The following is a 23,267-nucleotide window of genomic DNA, read 5'->3' as shown; positions in this document are numbered from 1 at the left end:
AAGCGGAAACTGTCTACTGCGTTTCATCCGCAGACAGATGGTCAGACAGAACGCCAAAACCAAACATTAGAGTATTACCTGCGAGCCTATGCGAGTTTCTTGCAAGATGATTGGGTTGACTGGCTGCCAATGGCACAAGTTACATATAATGCTGCGATTCATTCATCCACAAAGACAAGCCCACATGAAGCATTGATGGGCTTCGTCCCTAGCCTGAGAATCAATGTCGATCCTGATCCCACTGGCCATGCGCCAGCAGCGTTGGAGCGCGCAACACAGCTCAAGGAAAAGCGATCCTTGGTCAAGGATGCGCTTGAAAAGGCGCAAAAAGCCATGGCAAGGCAATATAATAAGCGTCGGATCGACAGACAATTCAAGATTGGTGATCAAGTCATGCTACGGGCGAAGAATGTCTCTACAGTGCGACCTAATGCGAAATTAGACCACCGCCAGCTAGGCCCATTTTCCATTATTGATGCATGGGGAAACCAATCGTACAAGCTTCAGCTACCACCAAAATATCGCCGTCTGCATCCCGTTTTCCACGTGTCTTTGTTGGAGCCATACCATGAACGACCGGGTCAATGGAGCCGACCCCGCCAATACCAATTAATGGCGAAGAGGAGGGGAAGTTGATCAAATTCTGGAGGAAAAACGCGACAAGAGTGGTAACATAAGCTATTTGGTGCGATGGAAGGGCTATCCACCTGATGACGATACCTGGGAACCAAGATCGCACGTCGAAGACACTGAAGCCCTGGACATCTGGCTTACTAATACAGCACCTGTTACCCGACGACGTACGCGCTACATGGCTAAAGGAAAATAGCATTCTATTTAACTAAGACAAGATGGCGCAACGGCCCAATAACACCGACCTCCCACCCAAAGAGACAACTCAACCCTTGAAGGGGAAAGGACCGCATCAACAAAACGACCCAGGCGACTGGGAGTCGCAGGAACGGGAGCCATGGGCGAATGCGATGGAGTGCGTCTTCAGGGACAGGCACAGATGTACTGCTATCCACGCGTGGTATTCGAGGTTTTCGAACCGCACGTCTATACTCCCTTACCAGCCCAGCCGCCCTCTCCTGCGCAGCAGGGCGACGAGACTGGGGAAGTCCAACAAACGTGCGATGTTCAGTAACCATAGAAACAGCCAAAGGACCAGCGGCAACCTCCGGAGCGACACAAAGGGTGTCGCTGGCCAGTACAATAAACACAGTTTAAACGACCTGGCAAGAAAACACACGCTGACGCAGCATCTCGCTCAAACGAACAAGGCAACGGTGGCACCAGGGACTACCCCCCCTGGCCAAAGGCAAACCATTCGTATCAACATGGACCGGCGCAGGGGTAGTCTGCACCTGGACGACCGAAGCCGCCGATGGAGACAAAGGGGCGATGAAACTTTCGCACAAATTAGCAATATTACCTTACATAAACGCACCGGACTTACCAGACACGTCCGGAGAGGGCGATTCGACTCCGTCCGGCTCCGCCGAAGCAGGAGAGGATGGAAATCCCTCCCATTCCGGCGAAACCGAGCGGGGCGCAGGTGTGAAAACGACATCGTCTTCAGAGGATGAACGAGGACGAACTCCACGGAGAAGGCGACGGCGTCGTGGGGCGGATTCTCCCGATGGAGGCGACGAAGCTTTGCGGCGAGCCATCTGCGAAAACACCCATATTAGTAAGCTCAAAACATGCGAGAAAGCGCTGGAGGAGCCGTTACCCTTATTAGCTGAGGCAGAAGAGTGCGCACGTACCGCAAGAAGTTTGGTGGTTTGAGAAGAGAAGAGGAGAAGAAAAAGAGAAGAGAGAGAGAGGAAGCAAAAAGCTCAGCGTCAACAACAGAACTAAGCTACAAACGGGCGAAAAACTGCAGTGAATGAAGCAGAACTGTTGCCATGGAGCGACTACCTGCGAAAACACACCTACACTCACCCAAGCTCCAAGACATCGTACCAAACATCGATCAACCGCACAAACCATTATGGGAAGGACTCAAGGGATTGGAATCTATAACACATTACCCATCATAACGCATATATTCATACTACAGTCTTTAAGGCTTCGAGGGCGAAGCCTCTTGGAGGGGACTTTCCTGTTAGGAGCGCTCGGAAGCGCGATAGCTAGATCCTTAGCTAAGATGCTTAGTCAGGTGCGAAGTGTTTATATTCGCACCCGCGGGCCTGAACTCTTGAAGGCCAGCGATTAGTTCTGCAATATACGTGGCTCTATCTTCTCTCCTATATAGACACTCCCTTTCGCACCGTAGCGCCCCATTCAGCTCGTTACCGACCCCCCACGCATAACAGGAAGACTTTAATCTGCCAGACAAAACGGACGTTGTAACGGGTCATATTTCTCTGGAACCGTGTTTTCTGGGGATGCCGGGGGTGGGTGGGGTTGGGGCCCAGCTGCCACTGCCGCTTGCCGTCCCCTACAAGGGGCTTCTTTCCGACCCAGCCACCGGACCATGAGGCGAATGTACCTTAATCGACAAAAAAAAGCCTCTTCCTCTGTCTTCGCAAGTGGGGTGTAGAAAAGTGAATCCACTAGCTCTGCGCGTTCCGGGATCTGGTAGCAGTGGAGAGAGCGGTGCTGGGTCTTACTTTCCTTGGCCTAAGCGCCATTCGCATATCGCTGATTGAAAAGAGTCGTGTCTGTGTTTCGAAAACACTATCGGCAGTTATTTTCCGTTGCTTTATATCGAAGTTCGGTGAGTTTGCTGTGAAGTTCTGCATCTGCTTGCCGCTTTTCCTCGCTGATTTTGGTCCCCTTAGCTCCCTTGACTGATCGGTACTTGCTTTGGATGGGCACCCTGGAGGAAGAGGCCTGGGGAGGGAAAGTAGTCGAACTACAAGTTGCCAATAACAAGTGCAATCCACGGAAGTTCGATAGTCCACCACCTACTGCAAAAAACGAAAGGAAGTTCTGTGGGAATACCAGGTCACTGCACCATTACTTCTTGAGGCACTGTACAGTCTTATGAAGCTCCAGGCAGAAGGCAAAGACATGGAAAATGATCTTACTGGATATTCTCGCAGATATCCAAGCAGTCTTATTCTAGTAACAAGAGGATTTTTCAGTCCTGGAAGAGCGGACGCAGGCTAACAAATATATAAGGAAAAACAACATAGACATATTAATACTTCGTTTATAGCCTGGCGTGCGAAGCGCATAGTAGTCGAATAATGAGTGACTAATTAAATGAGACTGTAATGGGTGGCAAAGTGTTGACTTTGAATACTGATCTCTATTAAGTGAACGGAAACAGCGATCTATGTATATCTATTGCAGACCCCGTAAAGACAACTACGTTACCCTACTAGCCAAGTGCTCTTTCGTTTCCTTGTCTTAGTATGTCAGAATAAACCTGTCCTGGGAGTGGGGGAGGGCCCTTACTATAACTCTAAGTCTGGGTCTCACAATAGCAAGTAATGGGGGAGAATCTGCGGCCGGTGCATCCACCGAGCAGCTTGAATATCTCCAGGAGGGATTCAATATGCTGAGGTTAGATGTAACCAACATTATTTACTAGGGTGGAGTTGACATTCCCGAAATCTAGGTACCTAATTACATAGTACATGGCCTATCATGCTGGCATGCGACTATCATTACCTTGCTAGTAGTTCTGACTCCTCAGTAACAAAGAAAAGAGATCATAATATTATAGCATGTATTAGCCGCATGTCCTTTCGATGTACAGTTACATCGTTTCCACGATATGGCAAGGCTTTTTTGTCACTTTCCTTTGTTTATTGTCTCCACTCCATTACAGTACTAGCAGGGTTCGGGGACATGTCGCGGGAGTGAGGCAGGAAATGAAAGCCTTTCCTAGCTGACCGAGGTATTATCTCGTGTCCTCATGTGTTCTTGTTGATTATAAAGAGCCTCCTATTACCAGAAAAGTTATACAGTCTATAAGTTTCTATTTCACCCCAATTTTGTCCACTTCTCGGAGGTTATCGAAGAACCCCACCACCCTACCGCAAGTGACACTGACCAAATCCCCAGTCATTATGGCAGACAAGGAACCCCTCGCCGATCTTCAGCAGATGATTGCGACGTACAATAAAGATGACCCGGCTAGTTGGACTCGACTTGATGATGCCATGGAGAAAGTGCGCAGAGTATTGGAGCCTCCTCACGTCTTTGCTATGAAGCAGCGACTCCATGTATGTCACATTCATTCCCTTACCCCAGCTATTCGAACAAATTGCGAATAATAGCGATTTCCCCGCTACAGACAATGAACAATCTTTGCATAGTGGTGGCCCTCGAAATGGGCTTGTTACAAACCCTAGCCACCAACCAAGGCAAGAGTCTGTCTGCTGAGGACTTGTCGAGGAGCTCGGGGTACAATACCGTCCTAATTGGTACATATCACAATTCCTTACCGACAAAGGTCATGGTGGTTGCTTTGACTGATGCGTTTTATACATGACAGCCCGTGTGATGCGCATGATAACTGCTATCGGTTTTGCAGATGAAACCGGATATCAGACTTACATTGCAAATGGCTGTACACTGGCTCAAAGTAACCCTGGCTCAATCGGAGGACTGATTATCTCGTATAGTACCCCCGAGCCCACATATCATACGATTGCCATAGCCATAACCATGCTAATACTCAACATAACCATCCAGCAACGACATGATCTATCCTCTCGCAAGTAGAATGCGCCAATACCTTCGGCAAAACAAACCTGTCAATAGCGAGACGACTCCAGCATACGATTTTGCCATGGGAGAGACTGTCTGGCAAACCCTAGCCAAAGATATTGAATGGAAAACGGGTTTTGACAACAACATGACCGCTCGGAATAAAACTCTCTCTGTCCCCTGGCATGTGAAGTACCCAGTTAAGGAGAAGCTGGCCGCACGGCCGGTGTCCACAAAGCCGGTTATTGTTGATGTCGGTGGTAATCAGGGCGTCGACCTGCAGCGTTTTGCTGATACATTCCCTGATCTCGAGTGTAGGCTGATCCTACAGGACTTACCGGAGACATTAGCTGGGATTCCAGGCAAGCTTGATTCTAGAATCAAGCCAACGGTATATGATTTCTTTACAGAGCAGACTGTAAAGGGTAAGTCGTGAAAAAAGAAATGCTCACATGTAGCGCTCTCTTGATATTACGGAGTTAAAATATGGTCTAGGAGCGGATATATACTACCTCAAATCCATACTTCATGACTGGGATGATATTGCTTCCCACCAGATCCTTTCAAATATTGCGAAAGTCATGCGGCCCCACTCCCGCCTTCTCATCAACGAAATGATTCTTGCCGATATGAATGAGTCGATGATAAGAACTAATATGGATATGCTGATGTTGTTCCTTACCAACGGGATAAACGCACCAAAACGCAGTGGAATGAGCTGTTGGCCAAGGTGGAACCACCATTAAAGCTCGTCCAGGTTTGGTCGGCTCCCGGGGATCAACAGAGCGTCATTGAGGCTTGTCTTGCAGATTAGAAATAACCATTTACTCTAAGTTATAGATATTGGAGATTGGCTTATGTCAAATAGAATAAAAATTAGTATTTTTTAATTTCATACCCGACACTGTAATAATAAAGAAATGTGGAGCGTATCTGTGTTAGTAACACTTGACCTTATTCTATATCTCATTTCTCAGCCTTAAACTATGGCTACAGTCTTCTCCGCTGATGGCTTTGACGGCTTTCTACTACCGTATATGGTGCTGAAGATGCGGTACTTCTACATATTATTGCGCGCGGGGATTCTTACAACATACAAAACAGATAAATCACGATATGTTGTTTAATCTATCGTAGTGAAACTTCGAATTTTGGAATGCAACAATAGCAGAAGTATTCTGGGCAAATAGGAAAGTAAGGGTGCATGCAAGCAAGCAAGTTGAATAAGGCGTGTAAAGTAAATCACAGCTTTGAATCCCCACCCTCGGGGCCTTCCAAATAAACTTGGCCAGTTCATCTCTCGCTGCTCGCATCCGCTTCAGGACTTCCTCCTTCGGAATGTTGAGCAGAGAATCAATGTCTCGTGGAACAATTTCCAACTGGTCTAGCTTAACAAAGTAGGCCTTGGACGTTTGTTCTTTGGCGCCTGCTGCGCTTGACGTCCCAAGCTTTTGACAAGCCTCGCCCATAATTTCATGCAGTGCTTACTCTGAGGGAGCACGGGGATGACTACGTTCCAAACAAGGGGCATGAACTTATACTCCACAAATGTAACAGGAACTCCCGAGGACTTGAGATTCTTCAACAGGAACTTAGATCCATCGCTACATGTTTCCTCACCACATGCAATCCACATAGGCAAGAGTGGCCCTTTACGGGCATTGGGCGGAAGAAGTAAGCCTGTAATTTGGAGATGGGGATCCAGGGAGCAGACTTCCATTCCTTATGAAAGGCCAGAACAGCTTTTTTCTGGCCTTCTGCTGTCCCTTAGGCAATAATCTGGAGGGATCTTGCAATCAATATTCAATGTCTGGAATAATAGACGGTAGACAGGCAGTAAGTTAAAAGGACTGCGGAATGGAGAAAGGAAGGCATTATCAATAGGTAAAAGGTAAGCTCTGTCCATCTATTGTCTAGCAGTTGTTGGGGTACTGCATGAGCTCCACTTCAAAGCCGCGGGCCATTTTATACATTCTATTGTACATTGTCTCAAAGTACCTAACCAATACCTAAATGCTAGTATGATCTCCACTTGAGAGACTGGGATTGGCATCCTTTATGCAGCGATAAAGTGGGTAAGTAGAGTTCCTAAAGCTTATTGGATGGCCTCTAGACAACAATTTATTAGTGTATCCTATGGGTTCTACTAGTTCAGGCCCTGACATAGTGTGTAAAAAGCAATCCCCTACATATCGCCTTAAACCTTCATATTTCTCGCTAGTCGAGTTATACAGTATTCCAGCCAATCATAATTCACTATTCTGATTAATGATACTGCCGCATCAGGGGATTATAGTCTGAAACTTGACAAGGATGAATGATCTTCGAATCCGCATTTTGTTGTTACACCTCTGCTGTCGGTCGCACACGGTAAGAACTTAGGGGCACCCACTATGCAGGGATTAGATCACGGAATAGCGATGACTTACAGCACTGGTAACTTAATTAGTATATTTACAAGTCTATACAGATAGCTGCACGCTTAGGTAGATTGTTGTTGGATATTCGGCTACTACTAAGTAGGAAAGAAGTTACAGTTTTTGGAAAGGTATTAAATTGATTATTTTGAGCTGGTTGAGCTCTTCTTGGTTATACTGATGATCATATTGACGGTTGTTCTTATCATGTTCTTTCGCTTGTTGAAGGCCTTTTTGACCCCTCCTTAGTCACATGATCATGGCCACATATAGCCGATTATTTGACAATTGTTAGTCAGATATGGTAATAGCAGTATTTTAGTGCTTATGTGGAGCGACCCTACAATCATCCCACAGTTAATTGGAGCAGATAGTGTAGTTTGTAACAAGACCAATTGCAGCTCTAGGAATGTCTCAATCTATTACGGTGCAGAGCAGACGGATCGTCCACAGTGCTGCCATACAAGCTTAGAAGTTGCATCATATAATATCCGCTGCCCTTTCAGCTAGTTAACGCATTGACGGCTGACATAATGTTGGCTGCCAGGATCAACGGGAAGACCGTTGCGTCGCAGATGCGCAAATTGGTCGTGCCACAGACCCGCAGCTGGTCGCCGACTACCCCTCTCTTCTCTTGAGGAAGAATCGCTGCTTTATCACTGGAATGATACGTCGTCGTTACCGTGTCCCGGAGATAATTCTCAGCTGAGTTAAGGTCGGTGAAAAATGCTTCGGGATGGATGCACCTGCCACATGATTAAGGAATTTAGCTAGAGGTTCAACTTTATGCAGTTTCTACACATCCCGCAGGTTCCGCGCCATGATGTTTAGGTCTAACGGGTGCGAGAAATATCTCGGCTCCACTAGGTATTCGATCAAATAATATTTGCCGAGGCAGATATTGTCCACAGCCCTAAATCCGAGTTCTTAACTGAGTTTTTTCTATCAAATGAGAAACTTTTATGCATGTGCAAAAAGCCAGCTTTGTATGAACTATCTAGGGAGTTCCTATATCCCAATCATGGAATGTGACTGCAGTAGTTTACCATTCTTGAACCTCGCCAGTGTACAGCACGACCTTGCCACCGTACTGCTCCTTGGTTCCGTTCGTAATCACATCCACCATACCACCGGTGGACTTGTCAATGGTATCCGGTGCCGATTCAATACCCCAGCCCTTCGCAGCAGAGTTACCCATGTCGGTTTGGACCCACCCAGGGTCCAGGATGAAAGTGTTAAGCCACTCATCTTCGGCGTTGATCCGAACGCCATACCAGTTGAGGATTGATTTGGAGGCACCGTATGAGGCACTAGGGACGGGAGGCTGGCGTCTAGATACAGAAATAGTATGCATATATGGATCTTAAGATAAGGGTATCCTTACCCCAAAGCACCGGCTCCGGATCCCATAATGGCGTAGACGGGCTCGATGTTCGACTTCTGAAGCAGATCACGGGTAGCCTGGTAGAGCGACACAACGCTCAATACGTTTACCTCGATGTGCTCGAGGATATCAGCCCTCCTTACATCCCTGACTAAGGGGTAACCCTTGGCAATGCCGGCATTGGCGACGACGTAGTCGAAGTGATCAACACCCTGGTCGGTAGCCTCCTTGACGGCGTCGAAGGCAGACTGCTCGACGCTGGCGTCATACTTGACCATGATGACATGGCTACCCTTGCCTGTGGATATCTTGGCGAGTTCCTGAGCGGTTGGGTGTGCAGGGTCACGGACCGCAGCAACGACAATCTATAGGTAGTTCCTCGCGTCAGCTTCTAGCTCGTGTTGAGTGAAGTCGCAAATGAGAAGGAAGAACCAACATAGTCTGGCCTTGCGATGAAGCCCTTTACGAGCCCAAGGCCCAAGCCGCGGTTAGCACCGGTAACGAAAGCAACAGTTGGAGCCATTATAGATGATAAGGATATCTGTATAGTTCAGGAATGTAAGATAGTAGAAGGCAATTGAACAGTCCGTGTCGGGTGGATACCCTCTGGCAGTAGCCGAATGCGTAGGTACAACAAGAATCGCCTGGTTAAAATATACTTATACGTGGCAGTAGAACACGATTGTGGATTATCAATCCATATATCCTGAAGGTTCTTGTTTGCTTGGAAAGGCAACAGATGTTTCCAAGGTTGGTGATACCTGAGACAAAGAACTACCCCACTCAATTCAGAGGGGGCGAGAGATGGCGTGATTGGCGGGAAACAATAAGCAGACATATAAGTGTACATGTAAGCAGACATATAAGCGTACATGTAAGCAGACATGTAAGTAGACATTGGTCTACGCATAGTAGGGGTCTAACCTAGGTAAGGTTCTGCAAGGCGACAAAGGATGCAAACCCACTATATGGTCAAGGCAATAGTTAGTAGGGTTATCCGTGGTTTATGTAGTAAATGATACTCTTTTGTTCTGCAAGATGACTCGGGTTACTTTCTTTTGCATACAGAACCGTCTGCTTACATGTCTCTATCCCTAACCTATTAGACTATACTGCATGCTTTTCAGGTACTGATAAGATACCCCTATAGATGGTCTTCAATGTTAGCAAGAGAGAATGCATAACCCCCCCCCCCCCTCCCTACTTCGCTATAAATGCTACGAAAGAAAAGGGAACTAATTTAGGGTCCAGATGCGTCATACATCGCTCACGCAGATCAGCAGGGTAATCAAAGTAATAAACATAAGTATATAGCAGCATGTGACGATGTAGTGGGATAGTAAAGTCTCAATCTAAGAATCCTCCAACTTTCCATGCGATTGATCCTTGAAGGGATTTCTGAGACGGAGCACACTATTAATCCTATGAAGCAAATTTTCTGTGCCTTCAACCACCGGCTGCATGGGGATTCTGTGAATGGAGCGCGACTCATTATTGAGGCCTTGACTGGAATAGGTGCCCTTGCCGGCAAAGAGTTGCCTTCCAGACTGGCCCTTGGATCAGATGCCATGAGTTTATTAGCAGCGTTCTTGAAAAGCAGAAAAGATCTTAGAGGAATGGAAGGACGTCTCTGTCACTTCAGATATCACAGCGTAGGTCCAGCGATGTTGTAATTATGAACTGATAGTAAGTAGCGACTTTACCCATCAGTAGCATAAGCAATGAAAGTGATGCTGGGAAACTGAAGTTTTCTTCTTGTATATGTATTTGTGATTGTTGAGGACGAAGCGTCAAGAAGTCATGGTAAATTTTACTTGACCAACAGTCTGTCTTAATTATAGCAACTCTTTTTCGTCTTTATTCCGATCCTCATACTCTGTTGTTTGTTAATTAGCTTGTTTGTTGTTTATTAGCTGTATGTCCAAAAAGTCTAGATAATTTTGGACAGGCCTTATGGATAGACAGATTGCAATGTTCACTGAGAGCTCACCCCGATCAGGAAAGTCATCAATAAACCCGATACGTATGTACCAGCTAATAATTGTCCCTATATCTCGGCATAGCAACATGCTTCGAAATCTGCGCGTCGCAAATGTACAAGGATAAAGCCCTTTCCGCTTTGTTTACCTTACTGAAACCACTTTAGTAATTCCTGACAAGGTAGATAGATTGCGACACTACTAGGAACAGCATAATTTACATTCCTTAGCAGTAAAGACATCTTTAGAAGGTATAGTTTAGTTGACAGTATCTAAAGAGACTACTGTTAGAGTCTTGACATACTGTTATTTATTGGCGTCCGCTGGCACGTATTCTCCAATCCGAGTGTGCCAGTAACATCCCTCCCACTATCAAGCCTGAGCTGAGAAAAAAGTAGAAGAGGCGGAAACGTATCGTATACATGGCTTCATAAATTATCTATTGTTTTACCTACTAATACACTATATTATGGACTTTTTAGTCAAAACAGTTCCAGCAGTAAGTCTTTCTGTGGGCGGCAATATCGCCTAGCATTTTCCCTTGGCCATTAACACTGATAACGCAAGATGATGCAACGAGAGATGATATTCTAGTCATACTAAATACTATATTTACTACATCGGAAGAGTATAAAGCATTAAAATTACGAAGTAGTTGGCAAAGTAAGATGGCGGAATCGATATCGGGCTCGATGGAGCTCTCGGAGAACGGGAAACGGAGACGGAGTTGGAGCACGGAAACGGAGAATGGGGGACGGAGGACGGAAGAGACGAAAGACGGAAGACAGGGATACTAGAGTGAACGGCGAAACAGAAGGGAGTAGTTTGGGGCGGTCTCATGATCACCTAAACAGTTAATTCCATCCTGTTTGTGGGCGACATACAATGTTAGACTGCAGGAGATCTGTCATACTATGACAGGTTAAGTTAATGCAGCGACGACGTACTGGTATCTATATCTACTACACTTCAAAAATACATTCGAATAGAAGATAGATTTTCTATAACAGCCTCTCACGAAATCTACATCAATACAGCGTAGGTATTCTGCTACAGTATAGGAAACAAATCCCGGACATAGCATCCAATATAGTGGGATGGAAAGTCTATGCTGATATGGGGTGGCGGCCATCCACATAAACACCTATCAATACTTCAGAGAATTATCCAGCTTATCGGTTTACAACGCACCTGTTTGTCCAGTGTAACCTTGTTGACGAATTGTATATCCCGAATAAGACTTTTTTCCAATTGTCCCTGGCGCGGGCGCACGGGTAAGGCGTCCAGGGCTCCTGTTCCTGACACGTCTGTTGAGTCATCAGCTGAGAACAGAACATGTTCGAATTTGGAACTGGTCAAATATGCAATACATCAGCCCATTTGTGATTATGGCAGTTGACCGATTGTTTGGGCGGGTCTCTGGGTCGTGGGTCAGCCCGTCGGTGATGAGGCGGCTCCAGCTATAATTTCTCTTGTCCAGTGACAGCATCAGGGCTGAAGGTTTCCATTTGACACCTACCCAATTATAAAATTTCCGGGAAAGTGTGGAGAATTAATTCCTGCAAGGCTGAGGGGGCAAGACAACCAAGCATCAACGATTGGCCTAGGGTATTGCTTAGCTCTTTATATTTGTCGTAACTCACATTGCGTAAGTTCTTGCCCCAGTATCGGTAGTCAGGTACTAAGGAATAGAAACCATTACTAAGGAATACTATGTCGGTAGTAAGTCTGCTCCAGATTGCTTGATGTCTATACCCACCATATATACCTTCGCAAACGTTAGGTAACGCCAGAGATCAAGCCAAACAACCAAGATGACGGCAAGGACATGGTATTTTGAATTTGCGGTTCTGTTTGGTCAGTACTCCATTTAGATGTCCAAAACACGATGGATTGAAGATCTACTAGTTTCTTGCCATTCGCAGAGGGATGCCAGATCCTCCGAGTACTGATAACGTCAGACAGTGTGAGATTTTAGAAGTCTGCAAAATACACAAATGTCTATGGCTGTAAGTAAAGAAATGAAAGATTCAGGGCCAGCAATAAGCAGTGTCTAGTTCAGGGGCTTCTCTATCTTATAAAAAGGTCGACAGAACCTCTCTAAAGATTTTGAAATCATCATCTACAATCATCCTCAGGACAGTATCATTGAATATCTGTGTATTATTTCTCCAAATCCTCGTTAATTCGTTCTTTCGAGTCTTTATTTCATCACCACCAAAATGGTTAAGGTTGCTACTGTCACCCTTGCTGTTCTGGGCGCCATTGCTCCCTTCGCCGCCGCGGACAACTGCAAGACTGGTCTCAACTACTGTGGCTATAACCTCCTCGGTATCGGTATGCTATAATGACTAATATCCACAGTACTTTGTTCATGTTTAAGATGGATATTGACCAAGATATTAGGAAACTATGCCTCCCAGGTGAACGGTGCCCTGCAGGCATCCAACCAGCCAACTGATGACGCACACATTCGCGAGTCTCTTTTCCACTGTAATGGAGGAAACAACGGAGACATCTCTTTTATCTCTTACTGTGGTGGTGGTTGCCAGGATGGTGGATCTGGCAACAGCGACTTTTGCTAGGCTGGGTCGGAGCCTTAGGAAAGCTGTGTACTTAGTATTTGGGCTCTTGTACCGACTGGTGGTAGATATACTTGGGCATATTCAACATAGCCTGATTGAAGATTAAGTGACTTTGAATTTTGTGACTCTGATTCTAGGAAAATTTCCAGGAAGGGATAAAGTGTAAGCCTATACGAGCTATGCTATGTGCCACGCTCAAAAATCAGCGGCGATTTTAGCAGACGATGTTTGGAACTTGCCATCTATTTATTAGCAAGGCTCAGGGATGACTTATTGGGAGAGTTAACCAGAAGGAAGCAGACAGCATACTTGTCCAGCTTAATTTATTCATTTCCACGCACCTACCATCTGGACCACATCATGCTCTAAGGAGAACCAAACTCCACCATATCCTATTGTTTAACCTTGGATCAACTCTTCTGCGCTTTTCTCTAGTACAAGCAATTTCTTATTACTCGCTTAAAAATACAATTAATCAATTTTTCTCTGGGTATACCGTCGCATGGGAAGAATGTGGCCAAACTACTGTTCAGCTATAAGGGTTGTTTAGCTATCCTAGCAGCTGGGAAGCTACTTGTACAATTTGGTGTTTCTGAGTCTCCCTTACATAGAAATATACTGGATCCGGCTCGGAAAATTCACGGCAACATTGTGCTCGCTTGCGTTAATAGCGGTGTTATAGAACCATCACCATCGCTCGCTGTCTATGCGATGGAGAAGTTTCCTGGAATTGCCTATATTAAAGTGCCTTTAACAGCCTTTCGCTTACTTCATGGCAAGAGCAAACAGCGTTCGATTTTGCAAGGAGCTTTATATATTAGTATGCAATTAAATTGTAGCTAAAATAGCACTACTCTTTAGATTGTTTGCTAAATAATGGCGAAACCAGCTTCCAGATCCTTGTCACTCCGAGTACTGCTAGAAGATCTTCAATATAGACTTGGCAAACTTTGACAGCAACTTCCACCACGCTTCACGAGTGTCATTTCCAAGATACGCGAACCCGATATGCTTTTTGCACCTACTTATCCATCGGCTCTAACAAGTGGCGACCTTGTGACATGTATATTATTGTCGATCGTGAAGCAGGTGGTATCGCTGGCATTGATATTGGGAAGAAGAAAAATATTTGCCATTGAAATGTCTCTGTGAGCTTTGCAGAACATGCTCGGTCATGAATTGCGAGGGTTGCCATTACTATAAAAATTCTTCCCAACTTGAAAGCCTCTTCCGGAAAACACTCTACAGAATTGTAGGAGAGATTTCCAATAGTGACAGACATGCCATAAGAACTGCGGAAAGGGCTGGGTTGGTTCTTCGTTATGGATTTACTTGAGACGATAGGGCCCGTGAAATGCCTATGACCGAGCAAGATGCTTCATTTAGATACTTGGATGTATTTTTGCCCTGCTTCGAGGACGAGGTATGGAAACCTTCTCCTTAAAACGTTACACTGTGGTAAGGCCAAAATCCATAACGAATGAGCGTTTGTAACAGAAAATAGAAGAGAATAACATGGAAAAATGATATAAACTGAACTTTATATTGTGAGTATCCAAGCATTCAGTAGACCCTCTACGTGGCTTTAGTATAATTTCTTCATAACAGTCCAGCTAAATAGAGGGATCAAAAATTATACATCTACCAGGTAACCACAAAATCATACAACCTAACCCATTTTCTTCCCTACAGAACCCGAAGCACCATTTCTCTCAGTATTGAATAAACTGTAAAAAACTACGTGACGAGATTGCTTTATCATCTTCAGGTCCAGGCACAGGAACCAAATTCCAGCTAACTAATATATCATGTCCACAGTGGATTCCGGCAGTAGATCCGCACTGTTGATTGGCTGATCGGGAATGAGACACGGCAATACGGATCGGAGATCCGGAAATACGGCAATACGGAGACAAACGAAACAAGCAAGCAAAGTCCTATATTATGGACTTTGCCGGAGCAGGAACTGTTTAAAAGACTGAAAGACTCTGCAACTTTCTCGACTACGTGTAATGGCGAGTTGTGGTAGGTGGTAGGTGGTGAAGCGCACATATATCTCCCGTGTATACTGAACGGAGTATAGCTAGCATCATGGATTCGTCTTCATCCGGGACCATTGACGTCGAAAGTGTCCGTACGCAGATTCGAAAGCGTCTGACCATAACCTTTCGGGATGTTAGTGTTCGTGTTACAGCACCGGATGCAGCGCTGGGAGATACGCTGTTATCCGTGGCTAATCCATGGGAGTATCTGGATGGGCTCCGAAACAGTCGGCAACCGAAGAGGGTACGGTTCTGTTGACACTGTGGTATGAAATGACAGCTGACAGGGTAGACGATTATCAAAGATGTCACTGGACAGGTGAAACCGGGCGAGATGGTACGAATTTGTATTTCTCTCGCGGAAAGTATCCTGCTAACTAGTAATACTCAGTTACTGGTCCTTGGCCGCCCAGGATCAGGGTGTACATCGTTCCTACGAGTGCTGGCAAATGATCGTGCGAGCTTCGACGAGGTAGTCGGCGAGACACGATATGGAAGCATGGATCATAAAGCTGCCCGACGGTTTCGGCAGCAGATCATGTTTAACAACGAGGACGATGTGCATTTCCCGACGTTGACGGTCAATCGCACGATGAAGTTCGCCCTGCGGAGTAAGGTTCCCCATGAGAGACCGGTAGATCTACCAGACAAGAAGGACTACATGCAGGATCGACGGGATGGGATCCTGAACTCGTTGGGGATTTCCCATACGAAGAACACTCTGGTGGGAAACGAATTCATCCGTGGCGTGTCAGGGGGAGAGCGCAAGCGTGTATCTCTAGCAGAAGTCATGGCAGGAGAGGTAGGAAGAAGAATCTGGTTAAGGAGGCCTCAGTGCTGATGATTGCAGAGTCCGGTGCAATTTTGGGATAATCCCACGCGAGGCCTTGATTCCAAGACGGCGGTGGAATTTGCCCGGATGCTACGACGTGAAGCAAGTGAGAATGAGAAGACGATTGTAGCCACGATGTACCAGGCCGGAAATGGAATCTACAACGAGTTTGACAAGATACTGGTGCTGGCGGACGGCCGCGTGACATACTATGGGCCGCGGAGTATGGCTCAGGCATACTTCGAGGATATAGGGTTTGTTGTTCCCAAAGGAGCCAATATCGGGGACTTTTTGACCTCGGTGACGGTGGTCACCGAACGAACCGTACGGCCTGGCATGGAGAACCAGGTGCCGAATACGCCGGAAGAATTCGAGGCTCGCTTTCGTTCCAGTCGCATGTTTGTGCACATGATGGAGACGATTGAACCGCCAGAGAAGCTCACCTACGAAGAGGAGGAACTTGGGTCAGCTGTTGCCAGTGAAAAGAGAAAGAAACACATCCCGCGACCTCTGAGTCCCTATACCACCAGTCTCTGGCATCAGATCGCTACTTGCACGATTCGGTAGGCATAATGGCTGTATTGAGTGATGGATTACGCTAACCTGACCAAGACAATTCCAGATCATGTCTGGCAACAAGCTCTCACTCGCGGTCAAGATCTTCTCGGCGATATTGCAGGCATTGGTCACTGGCAGTCTGTTCTACAACCTCAAACTAGACAGTAGCTCCATCTTCCTGCGTCCCGGTGTCCTTTTCTTCCCGATTATATATTTCCTCCTGGATTCCATGTCCGAGACAACCGCTTCCTTCATGGGTCGTCCGATCTTGTCCCGCCAGAAGCGATTTGGGTTCTACCGTCCCACCGCGTTCTGCATCGCCAATGCCATCACGGACATCCCGGTGGTTATAGTGCAGGTATCCTGCTTCTCCCTGGTTCTGTACTTTATGAGCGCACTGCAGATGAATGCGGAGCGATTCTTCACCTTCTGGATCATCGTCATCGCACAGACCCTCTGTTTTATGCAGCTGTTTCGAGCCGTAGGTGCCCTGTGCAAACAGTTTGGTAATGCATCGAAGATTTCGGGACTGCTGTCCACAGTCTTCTTCATCTACGGCGGATATCTCATTCCCTTCGAGAAAATGCACGTCTGGTTCCGATGGATCTTCTATCTCAACCCTGGTGCTTATGCCTTCGAGGCTCTAATGGCCAATGAATTCGTCGGGCTGCACTTGAGATGCGTCCAGCCGGACTATATTCCCTACGGGGCTGGCTATCCGGACGGAGCATCGCCGTATCGGGGCTGTTCTGTGCCTGGTAGCAACGATGATGGCATGATTGATGGGGCAGTTTACATTCGCGAACAGTATAATTATTCTTTCCATCATATTTGGCGCAGCTTTGGAGTCATCGTGGGGATGTGGATATTCTACATCGCCTTAACGGCAGTGGGGTTTGAAATGAAAAACAGCCAGGGCGGATCCTCCGTATTGCTGTATAAAAGAGGCAGTAAGAAGAAAACGACTGGCAATGAGGAGAGCATCGAGAAGAATGCCCAGTCTCATGCATCTACAGCGACTCTCACGCACACTGTGAAGCAGTCCACCTTCACATGGAACCATCTCGACTACCACGTTCCTTTCCAGGGAGACAAAAAGCAGCTGCTCAACCAGGTGTTTGGATACGTCAAGCCGGGTAATCTAGTCGCGTTGATGGGGTGTTCTGGTGCAGGCAAGACAACGTACGTATTCCTTCCAATGTGTAGCATTCCAACTAACAGCTCAGACTGCTGGACGTGCTCGCCCAGCGCAAAGACATTGGTGAGATCCACGGGTCGATTCTCATCGACGGTCGACCGCAAGGAATTAGTTTCCAGCGTACAACGGGATACTGTGAGCAGATGGACGTACACGAGGCAAGTGCCACTGTGAAAGAAGCGCTGGTTTTCTCTGCTCTTCTCCGTCAGTCATCAACGGTTCCCCGGGAAGAGAAGCTGGCATATGTCGACCAGATTATTGATCTACTGGAGCTACGCGACATCAAGGATGCTTTGATTGGGGGTTAGTTTTTTTGCCCAGTACGATTAAATCGCGCAGCTAACATGAGTATCTAGTTCCTGGAGCCGGTCTCAGTATCGAACAGCGCAAGCGAGTCACGTTAGGCGTCGAACTGGTGGCAAAGCCTACTTTGCTGTTCCTTGACGAGCCCACGTCCGGTCTTGATGGCCAGTCCGCATACAATATTATTCGGTTCTTAAGGAAACTAGTCGACGGTGGGCAGGCTGTGCTGGTGCGTACAGTGTCACTCATAATACTTCCTCTGCTAACGCCAGTCTAGTGTACGATCCACCAGCCATCGGCAGTTTTGTTCGATGCTTTTGACTCTCTCCTCCTGCTAGCCAAGGGAGGTAGAATGGCATATTTCGGCGAGAGTAAGTCACTTCACATCTTACAAAGACGAGCTAACGACATGCAGCTGGTAAAGACTCCGCCCAAGTACTGGATTATTTCGCCAAAAACGGCGCACCCTGTCCTGTAGATGCCAATCCAGCCGAACACATTGTCGAGATCATCCAAGGCAACGGCTACGAAAAGACCGATTGGGTCGAGATCTGGAATGGATCCGAAGAACGTCAGCGCGCAATCGAGGAGCTCGAAACACTGAACAACCACTGTAGGGAGAATACTCATGAAGAGGATGACCAGTCTGACTATGCCACCTCGCACTGGTTCCAATTTACTATGGTCCTCCAGCGCCTTATGATTCAGTTGTGGCGGTCTCCTGTAAGTCTTCCTTGAATGTTGAAATGCACTATGCTAATTTCCGAAGGATTACATGTGGAACAAAATCATCCTTCATATCTTCGCAGCCTTGTTCAGTGGATTCACATTCTGGAAGATGGGTAATGGCACGTTCGATATGCAATTACGTTTGTTCGCCATCTTCAACTTCATTTTCGTGGCTCCCGGCTGTATCAACCAGATGCAGCCATTTTTCCTACATAACCGAGATATTTTCGAGACTCGTGAGAAAAAGGTACATCCGCTCACCTCTACATCACTACAGAAATAAAGTCTGATAGAACTAGTCCAAAACATACCACTGGCTAGCCTTCATCGGCGCGCAAGCCGTCTCCGAAGCCCCATATCTCATAGTCTGCGCCACACTGTACTTCGCTTGCTGGTACTTCACTGCTGGGTTTCCGGTAAATGCCAGCGTCTCCGGCCATGTCTACTTACAAATGATCTGTACGTCCTATCCTGTCCTACCTTGCCCAGGGTTGTATATTCCAAACTAACAACCCAGTCTACGAATTTCTATACACCTCCATCGGCCAAGCCATAGCCGCATACTCACCTACCGAATACTTCGCCGCCACAATGAACCCCCTGCTCATAGGCGCGGGATTGATTTCCTTCTGTGGCGTCGTCGTCCCATACAGTCAGATACAGCCCTTCTGGCGGTACTGGATGTACTATCTCGACCCATTCACATATCTGGTCGGTGGACTATTGGGTGAAGTTCTCTGGGACGTGAAAGTCAAGTGTCGACCGGAAGAACTGGTCCATTTCTCTGCACCGTCTGGACAGACCTGCGGGGACTACGTGAGTCGGTTTCTTGCAGACGGGACGGGGTCCGTCGTGAATTCGAATACTACAGATTGTGCGTTTTGTAAGTATTCCACTGGGGCGGAGTATGCGAAGACGTTTAATATGAAAGAGAAGTATTATTCTTGGAGAGATGTAAGTTGTCCTATCCAGTCCTTCCAGTTCTTTGTTTGTTTGAATGCATGGCTGATTGTGTAGACGGGGATTACGGCGCTGTTCTGCATTACTTCGTATGCGTTGGTGTTTCTGATGATGAAGTTGAGGAGTAAGAAGACTAAGAGTGCGAGGGAGGATTAATTGACATGTAGACGTGATGATTATGTGCATCAAATATAGGGATACAGATAGCGATAGATACAGGGCGAGCTTAGGAGCAAACTATGTATATGCAGAGATAGACAATATATTATATACTATGCTGAATGGAAGCTATCCCAGCTAAGGTTAACAACCTTATTGATGCAGAATTTAAACTTCCACCATATACAACTCATACTCATCTACATATTCCTCCTATCAGCCTATATAACCCTTATCGATCACTACCATCCAACATCTACCAACCCTCATCTATCAACTACTATTCCAACCTCTAATAGCCCTCAACAGTATCCAACCACTATACCACTACTAACCTTCGCATCCTCCTACTTACCCCCAATCCTACCAATCTACCAACGTAGCACTACAACATAGTCTAAGCCCAAGCCCCAACTAGACTCATACAAAAAGCACCCCCAAAAACTAAAAAACAAGCATACACTCTCCTCTTCCCCCGCAGCACGCGCCAGCTCTCATCGCTCAAGAAATCCTCGGACATGAGCTCCACCAGGGACGCGAAGATGAGCAGACCTGCAGATATAGCGTTCATAGTGCCCACAAGAAGGAGGCCGACTTCTGAGTCCGGGCTGTACAAGGTATGTGTCGCGAGACCGATGGCTTGTCCGATGGGCGTTCTACGCTCATTAGTATCTCATGTTACTCAGGAGTAGGCGGTACATACGTGCATCCGTACGCCAGCGACATGAGCCATGGCTGCAGGGCCTTATCAGGCCAATCTAGAGCGGCGATTCGAGATCCGAGTGCTAACCCTTCGAAAGATTCTATAATCATTAGTAAAGATAGCTAAATGAGGGTATGGAATAAACATACGATGAAAAACAATCGCAACCAGAAGAATAACAAACTCATTACCAACGGATACGCTAAGTGACATTCCAATGAACACACTATGGAATAAAATACCCATTTCCAAGAGCACAACCTGCATGATTGCTTTCTTATGTTTCTGTTGTGGCGATAGACTCATCTCGTCGTCTTGTTCTACATCCCGAGTGACGACCTCCCCTTTCGGCTCCGATCCGGTTGACGCACCCTCGGGAGCGGAGGAAATCCGCACAACACGGTCGGGTTCCTCAGTCATACGACTGATAGCACGACTCATGCTGGATGACCGGCCAATTAACGGGCCCATATCGCGCAGGTGTCCGCTGTCTCGTACCGTCGTGGGAGGATCACGGGTATCTGACGGGGTGGAGTGGTCTGTGATGTCGATTTGCGGTAGTGTGGGTGATTTCTCTGCGTTGCTGCCGGACACATATGGCAACTGCTCGCCTGGCTTCATGCCGCCGCGACAGCAGTGTCGGGCAGGACTGAAGACCATCTCAATGACCGTGACTAGGAAGACGCCTCCGAGAGCGATGGCGCCGGGCATCGCCGGGTAGTACTCTGTCCAGAATATGGAGAGACATGGGTTGTTGAGAGACTGGAATGCAGTCGGGAGCAGATGGACAAATGCAGTGGCAATCAGCACGCCGGTACCGAAATGGCTGACAAAGAAGAGAGCCCCGGCTGGGATGCGAAGTCGAGGAGACCAAGCGGCGAGGACGGGGAATACACAGGCCAGGGTGGACACGGACAGGATGATGAACACTGCTGCCACGTGCAGTCCGGTGTTGTACTCCCTTTTATTCACGGAGTTGGTAGCACAGGTGTCCCGCTTTGGAAGCCGCGGTTGCTCTCGGGGAAGTGCCGCTACTATCCATGTCAGCGGTAGTTTCGTTAAGGGAATAAGATAAATGGTGCGTACGGGGTGCATCGATAGAATGGCGCGTTGGATGCAGGGATCTCAGGATGCTGTCATGAGAAATCAGGGCTGCGGTCAACAGAACCGACAGAAGCCATAAGGCCCAGCCCTGTGGAGATTGGGGCAGCGATTGATTGACATTGCGAGATAAAATCCCCTGACCAGCATCAGCGCTGGTCGCAGGGTGAATGAGGCGTCCTGGGGTGCCAGAGTCAGTCTGGTCTAAATGATGTCCATATGTCTTTATGTTAACATACCTGACGGGGTCAGTGACGCCCCATCCCCCTGGGACCGGTTTTTCTCCGGATCGAGTTGCTGGGTATGAGCATTCCAGGTCTCATCAAAGCTAGTAAAGGATATCCCAACTAGACCACTCCCATCTTTGCGTTCACGAGCGTTAGAGATGCCATTGAGGTCTTGGCGTGTGGTCAGATCGGGGGCCAGAAACGGCGGGTTCTGGTTCCACTCGCAGTGCAGCAGCGTATCGTCGGTACGGGAAGGGCAATTCATGGTGTCTGGTGACGGCAGTTACTGACTTCAAGATCGATGGGTTTCAACGGTGGTGACCTGCAGCGGCGAGGAGACAGTTTTCAATGTGGGCACTCGACCGTCCTGCCAGGCCACCACCCAGGTACTCTGTTCGTCACACACTCCTCGACCAATGACGCAGCTCTTGGCACGTCTTGGCGCTCAGCCCTTTATCAATATCTCGAGCCTCCAGCCAATCAGCGGCAACAATTGCGCGTCCCTCGGCCGTTTCCATGCTGCCATTGGTGCCGCTGAGAAGATCGTCCCCACGTGAGTGCCGCCATTCGTTCCACGCGAGAATGCCCCGGCCCGATAGTCTTGGCATTCCTTACCCTCCTTGCTGTTCGAGGCGACAATTGGATACCAGGGATCTCTTCCGGAGCTCTATTTAAGCTTCCTCCTATATATGCAGTGCCTGTAAATGTACGTGGCACGGGCTGTAGATATATACTCCCGCCCGAACCGCTTTGCTAAGATTCTCCTGTAGATTTCTTTAGAACATTGATGGCTCTATTGCAGCCTAAGGAGTTGTATCCGGTTTATCTAATAAGGGTTGCTAACAACTTATACATACGGAAGAGAAGTAGAAAATAATTTTGCTGTACTACATATTATTATCTAAATGTTTATACTTCTGTGTACTGTTAAGGTAGTAATTACGGAGCGTAGTTGTTGCACACTCATACAGGTCGGAACACTCATGCAGGTCGGAACTGCATAAGGGGTTCTCAGCACTCGCCCTAGTTCATTCGTCCATACTTCGACTGTTTGACCTCGTCCACCTTCAATCTTCAACCTCACACTAATTAATGAAATGACGAAGTTCTTCCTCTGAGCTTTCGTGTTTACAGTAGTGTAGCTTTTATATATACTAATTATCACAAATTAAACCCAGTGTGGTGCTCAGAGTCTCAGACTACTCCGTATGGATTTCGCTACTATACAGACTGATCAAAGATCAGTTGTCTTGTACCTGTATAATATTTCTTTCTTTTTTTTATAACTATTCTCTATGTTTAATAAGATACGGACATTCACAACCTGTCTACTCATGCACCTGATGAAAGGCCAATCAACAGGTATTAAAATTGATGTTAACATGTCCCACTGAACTAAAACACGAATTGATAATTGGT

At 47.0% G+C, this 23,267-nt stretch overlaps 7 protein-coding genes across 7 annotated transcripts; 4 read left to right on the top strand and 3 right to left on the bottom strand.

The window, feature by feature from the left end:
* Positions 1 to 851: 851 nt before the first annotated feature.
* ATNIH1004_011432 (uncharacterized protein) lies at positions 852 to 1,791 on the top strand (the record flags this gene model as incomplete). The annotated part of the gene is made up of 2 exons (XM_033575994.1): positions 852 to 1,210; positions 1,263 to 1,791. 2 exons carry the CDS (start codon positions 852 to 854, stop codon positions 1,789 to 1,791), a joined length of 888 nt encoding a protein of 295 aa, XP_033421849.1.
* A 2,237-nt stretch (positions 1,792 to 4,028) lies between these two features.
* Positions 4,029 to 5,107, top strand: ATNIH1004_011431 (uncharacterized protein; the record flags this gene model as incomplete). The annotated part of the gene is made up of 3 exons (XM_033575993.1): positions 4,029 to 4,184; positions 4,256 to 4,335; positions 4,657 to 5,107. 3 exons carry the CDS (start codon positions 4,029 to 4,031, stop codon positions 5,105 to 5,107), a joined length of 687 nt encoding a protein of 228 aa, XP_033421848.1.
* A 2,483-nt stretch (positions 5,108 to 7,590) lies between these two features.
* ATNIH1004_011430 (uncharacterized protein) lies at positions 7,591 to 7,910 on the bottom strand (the record flags this gene model as incomplete). Its single annotated transcript, XM_033575992.1, has 2 exons — positions 7,591 to 7,834; positions 7,888 to 7,910. 2 exons carry the CDS (start codon positions 7,908 to 7,910, stop codon positions 7,591 to 7,593), a joined length of 267 nt encoding a protein of 88 aa, XP_033421847.1.
* Positions 7,911 to 8,130: 220 nt separating this feature from the next.
* Positions 8,131 to 8,995, bottom strand: ATNIH1004_011429 (uncharacterized protein; the record flags this gene model as incomplete). Its single annotated transcript, XM_033575991.1, has 3 exons — positions 8,131 to 8,419; positions 8,473 to 8,837; positions 8,909 to 8,995. 3 exons carry the CDS (start codon positions 8,993 to 8,995, stop codon positions 8,131 to 8,133), a joined length of 741 nt encoding a protein of 246 aa, XP_033421846.1.
* Positions 8,996 to 12,673: 3,678 nt separating this feature from the next.
* On the top strand, positions 12,674 to 13,036 carry ATNIH1004_011428 (uncharacterized protein; the record flags this gene model as incomplete). Its single annotated transcript, XM_033575990.1, has 2 exons — positions 12,674 to 12,788; positions 12,858 to 13,036. The coding sequence occupies 2 exons, from the start codon at positions 12,674 to 12,676 to the stop codon at positions 13,034 to 13,036; spliced, it is 294 nt and encodes a 97-aa protein (XP_033421845.1).
* A 2,091-nt stretch (positions 13,037 to 15,127) lies between these two features.
* Positions 15,128 to 19,814, top strand: ATNIH1004_011427 (putative ABC multidrug transporter; the record flags this gene model as incomplete). Its single annotated transcript, XM_033575989.1, has 13 exons — positions 15,128 to 15,322; positions 15,371 to 15,415; positions 15,470 to 15,880; positions 15,929 to 16,473; positions 16,523 to 17,650; positions 17,695 to 17,969; positions 18,023 to 18,198; positions 18,247 to 18,340; positions 18,385 to 18,692; positions 18,739 to 18,945; positions 18,998 to 19,157; positions 19,216 to 19,652; positions 19,716 to 19,814. The coding sequence occupies 13 exons, from the start codon at positions 15,128 to 15,130 to the stop codon at positions 19,812 to 19,814; spliced, it is 4,080 nt and encodes a 1,359-aa protein (XP_033421844.1).
* A 374-nt stretch (positions 19,815 to 20,188) lies between these two features.
* On the bottom strand, positions 20,189 to 22,113 carry zrfD (putative plasma membrane zinc ion transporter; the record flags this gene model as incomplete). The annotated part of the gene is made up of 6 exons (XM_033575988.1): positions 20,189 to 20,231; positions 20,279 to 20,473; positions 20,521 to 20,620; positions 20,670 to 21,551; positions 21,607 to 21,801; positions 21,861 to 22,113. 6 exons carry the CDS (start codon positions 22,111 to 22,113, stop codon positions 20,189 to 20,191), a joined length of 1,668 nt encoding a protein of 555 aa, XP_033421843.1.
* Positions 22,114 to 23,267: the final 1,154 nt, after the last annotated feature.

The sequence above is a fragment of the Aspergillus tanneri genome (genome assembly GCF_003426965.1).
Source record: "Aspergillus tanneri strain NIH1004 chromosome Unknown AapTan_8_pilon_pilon_pilon, whole genome shotgun sequence".
NCBI lineage: Eukaryota > Fungi > Ascomycota > Eurotiomycetes > Eurotiales > Aspergillaceae > Aspergillus > Aspergillus tanneri.
Note: the sequence above shows the minus strand (reverse complement) of the source record. Positions and strands in the feature narration are given on the sequence as shown.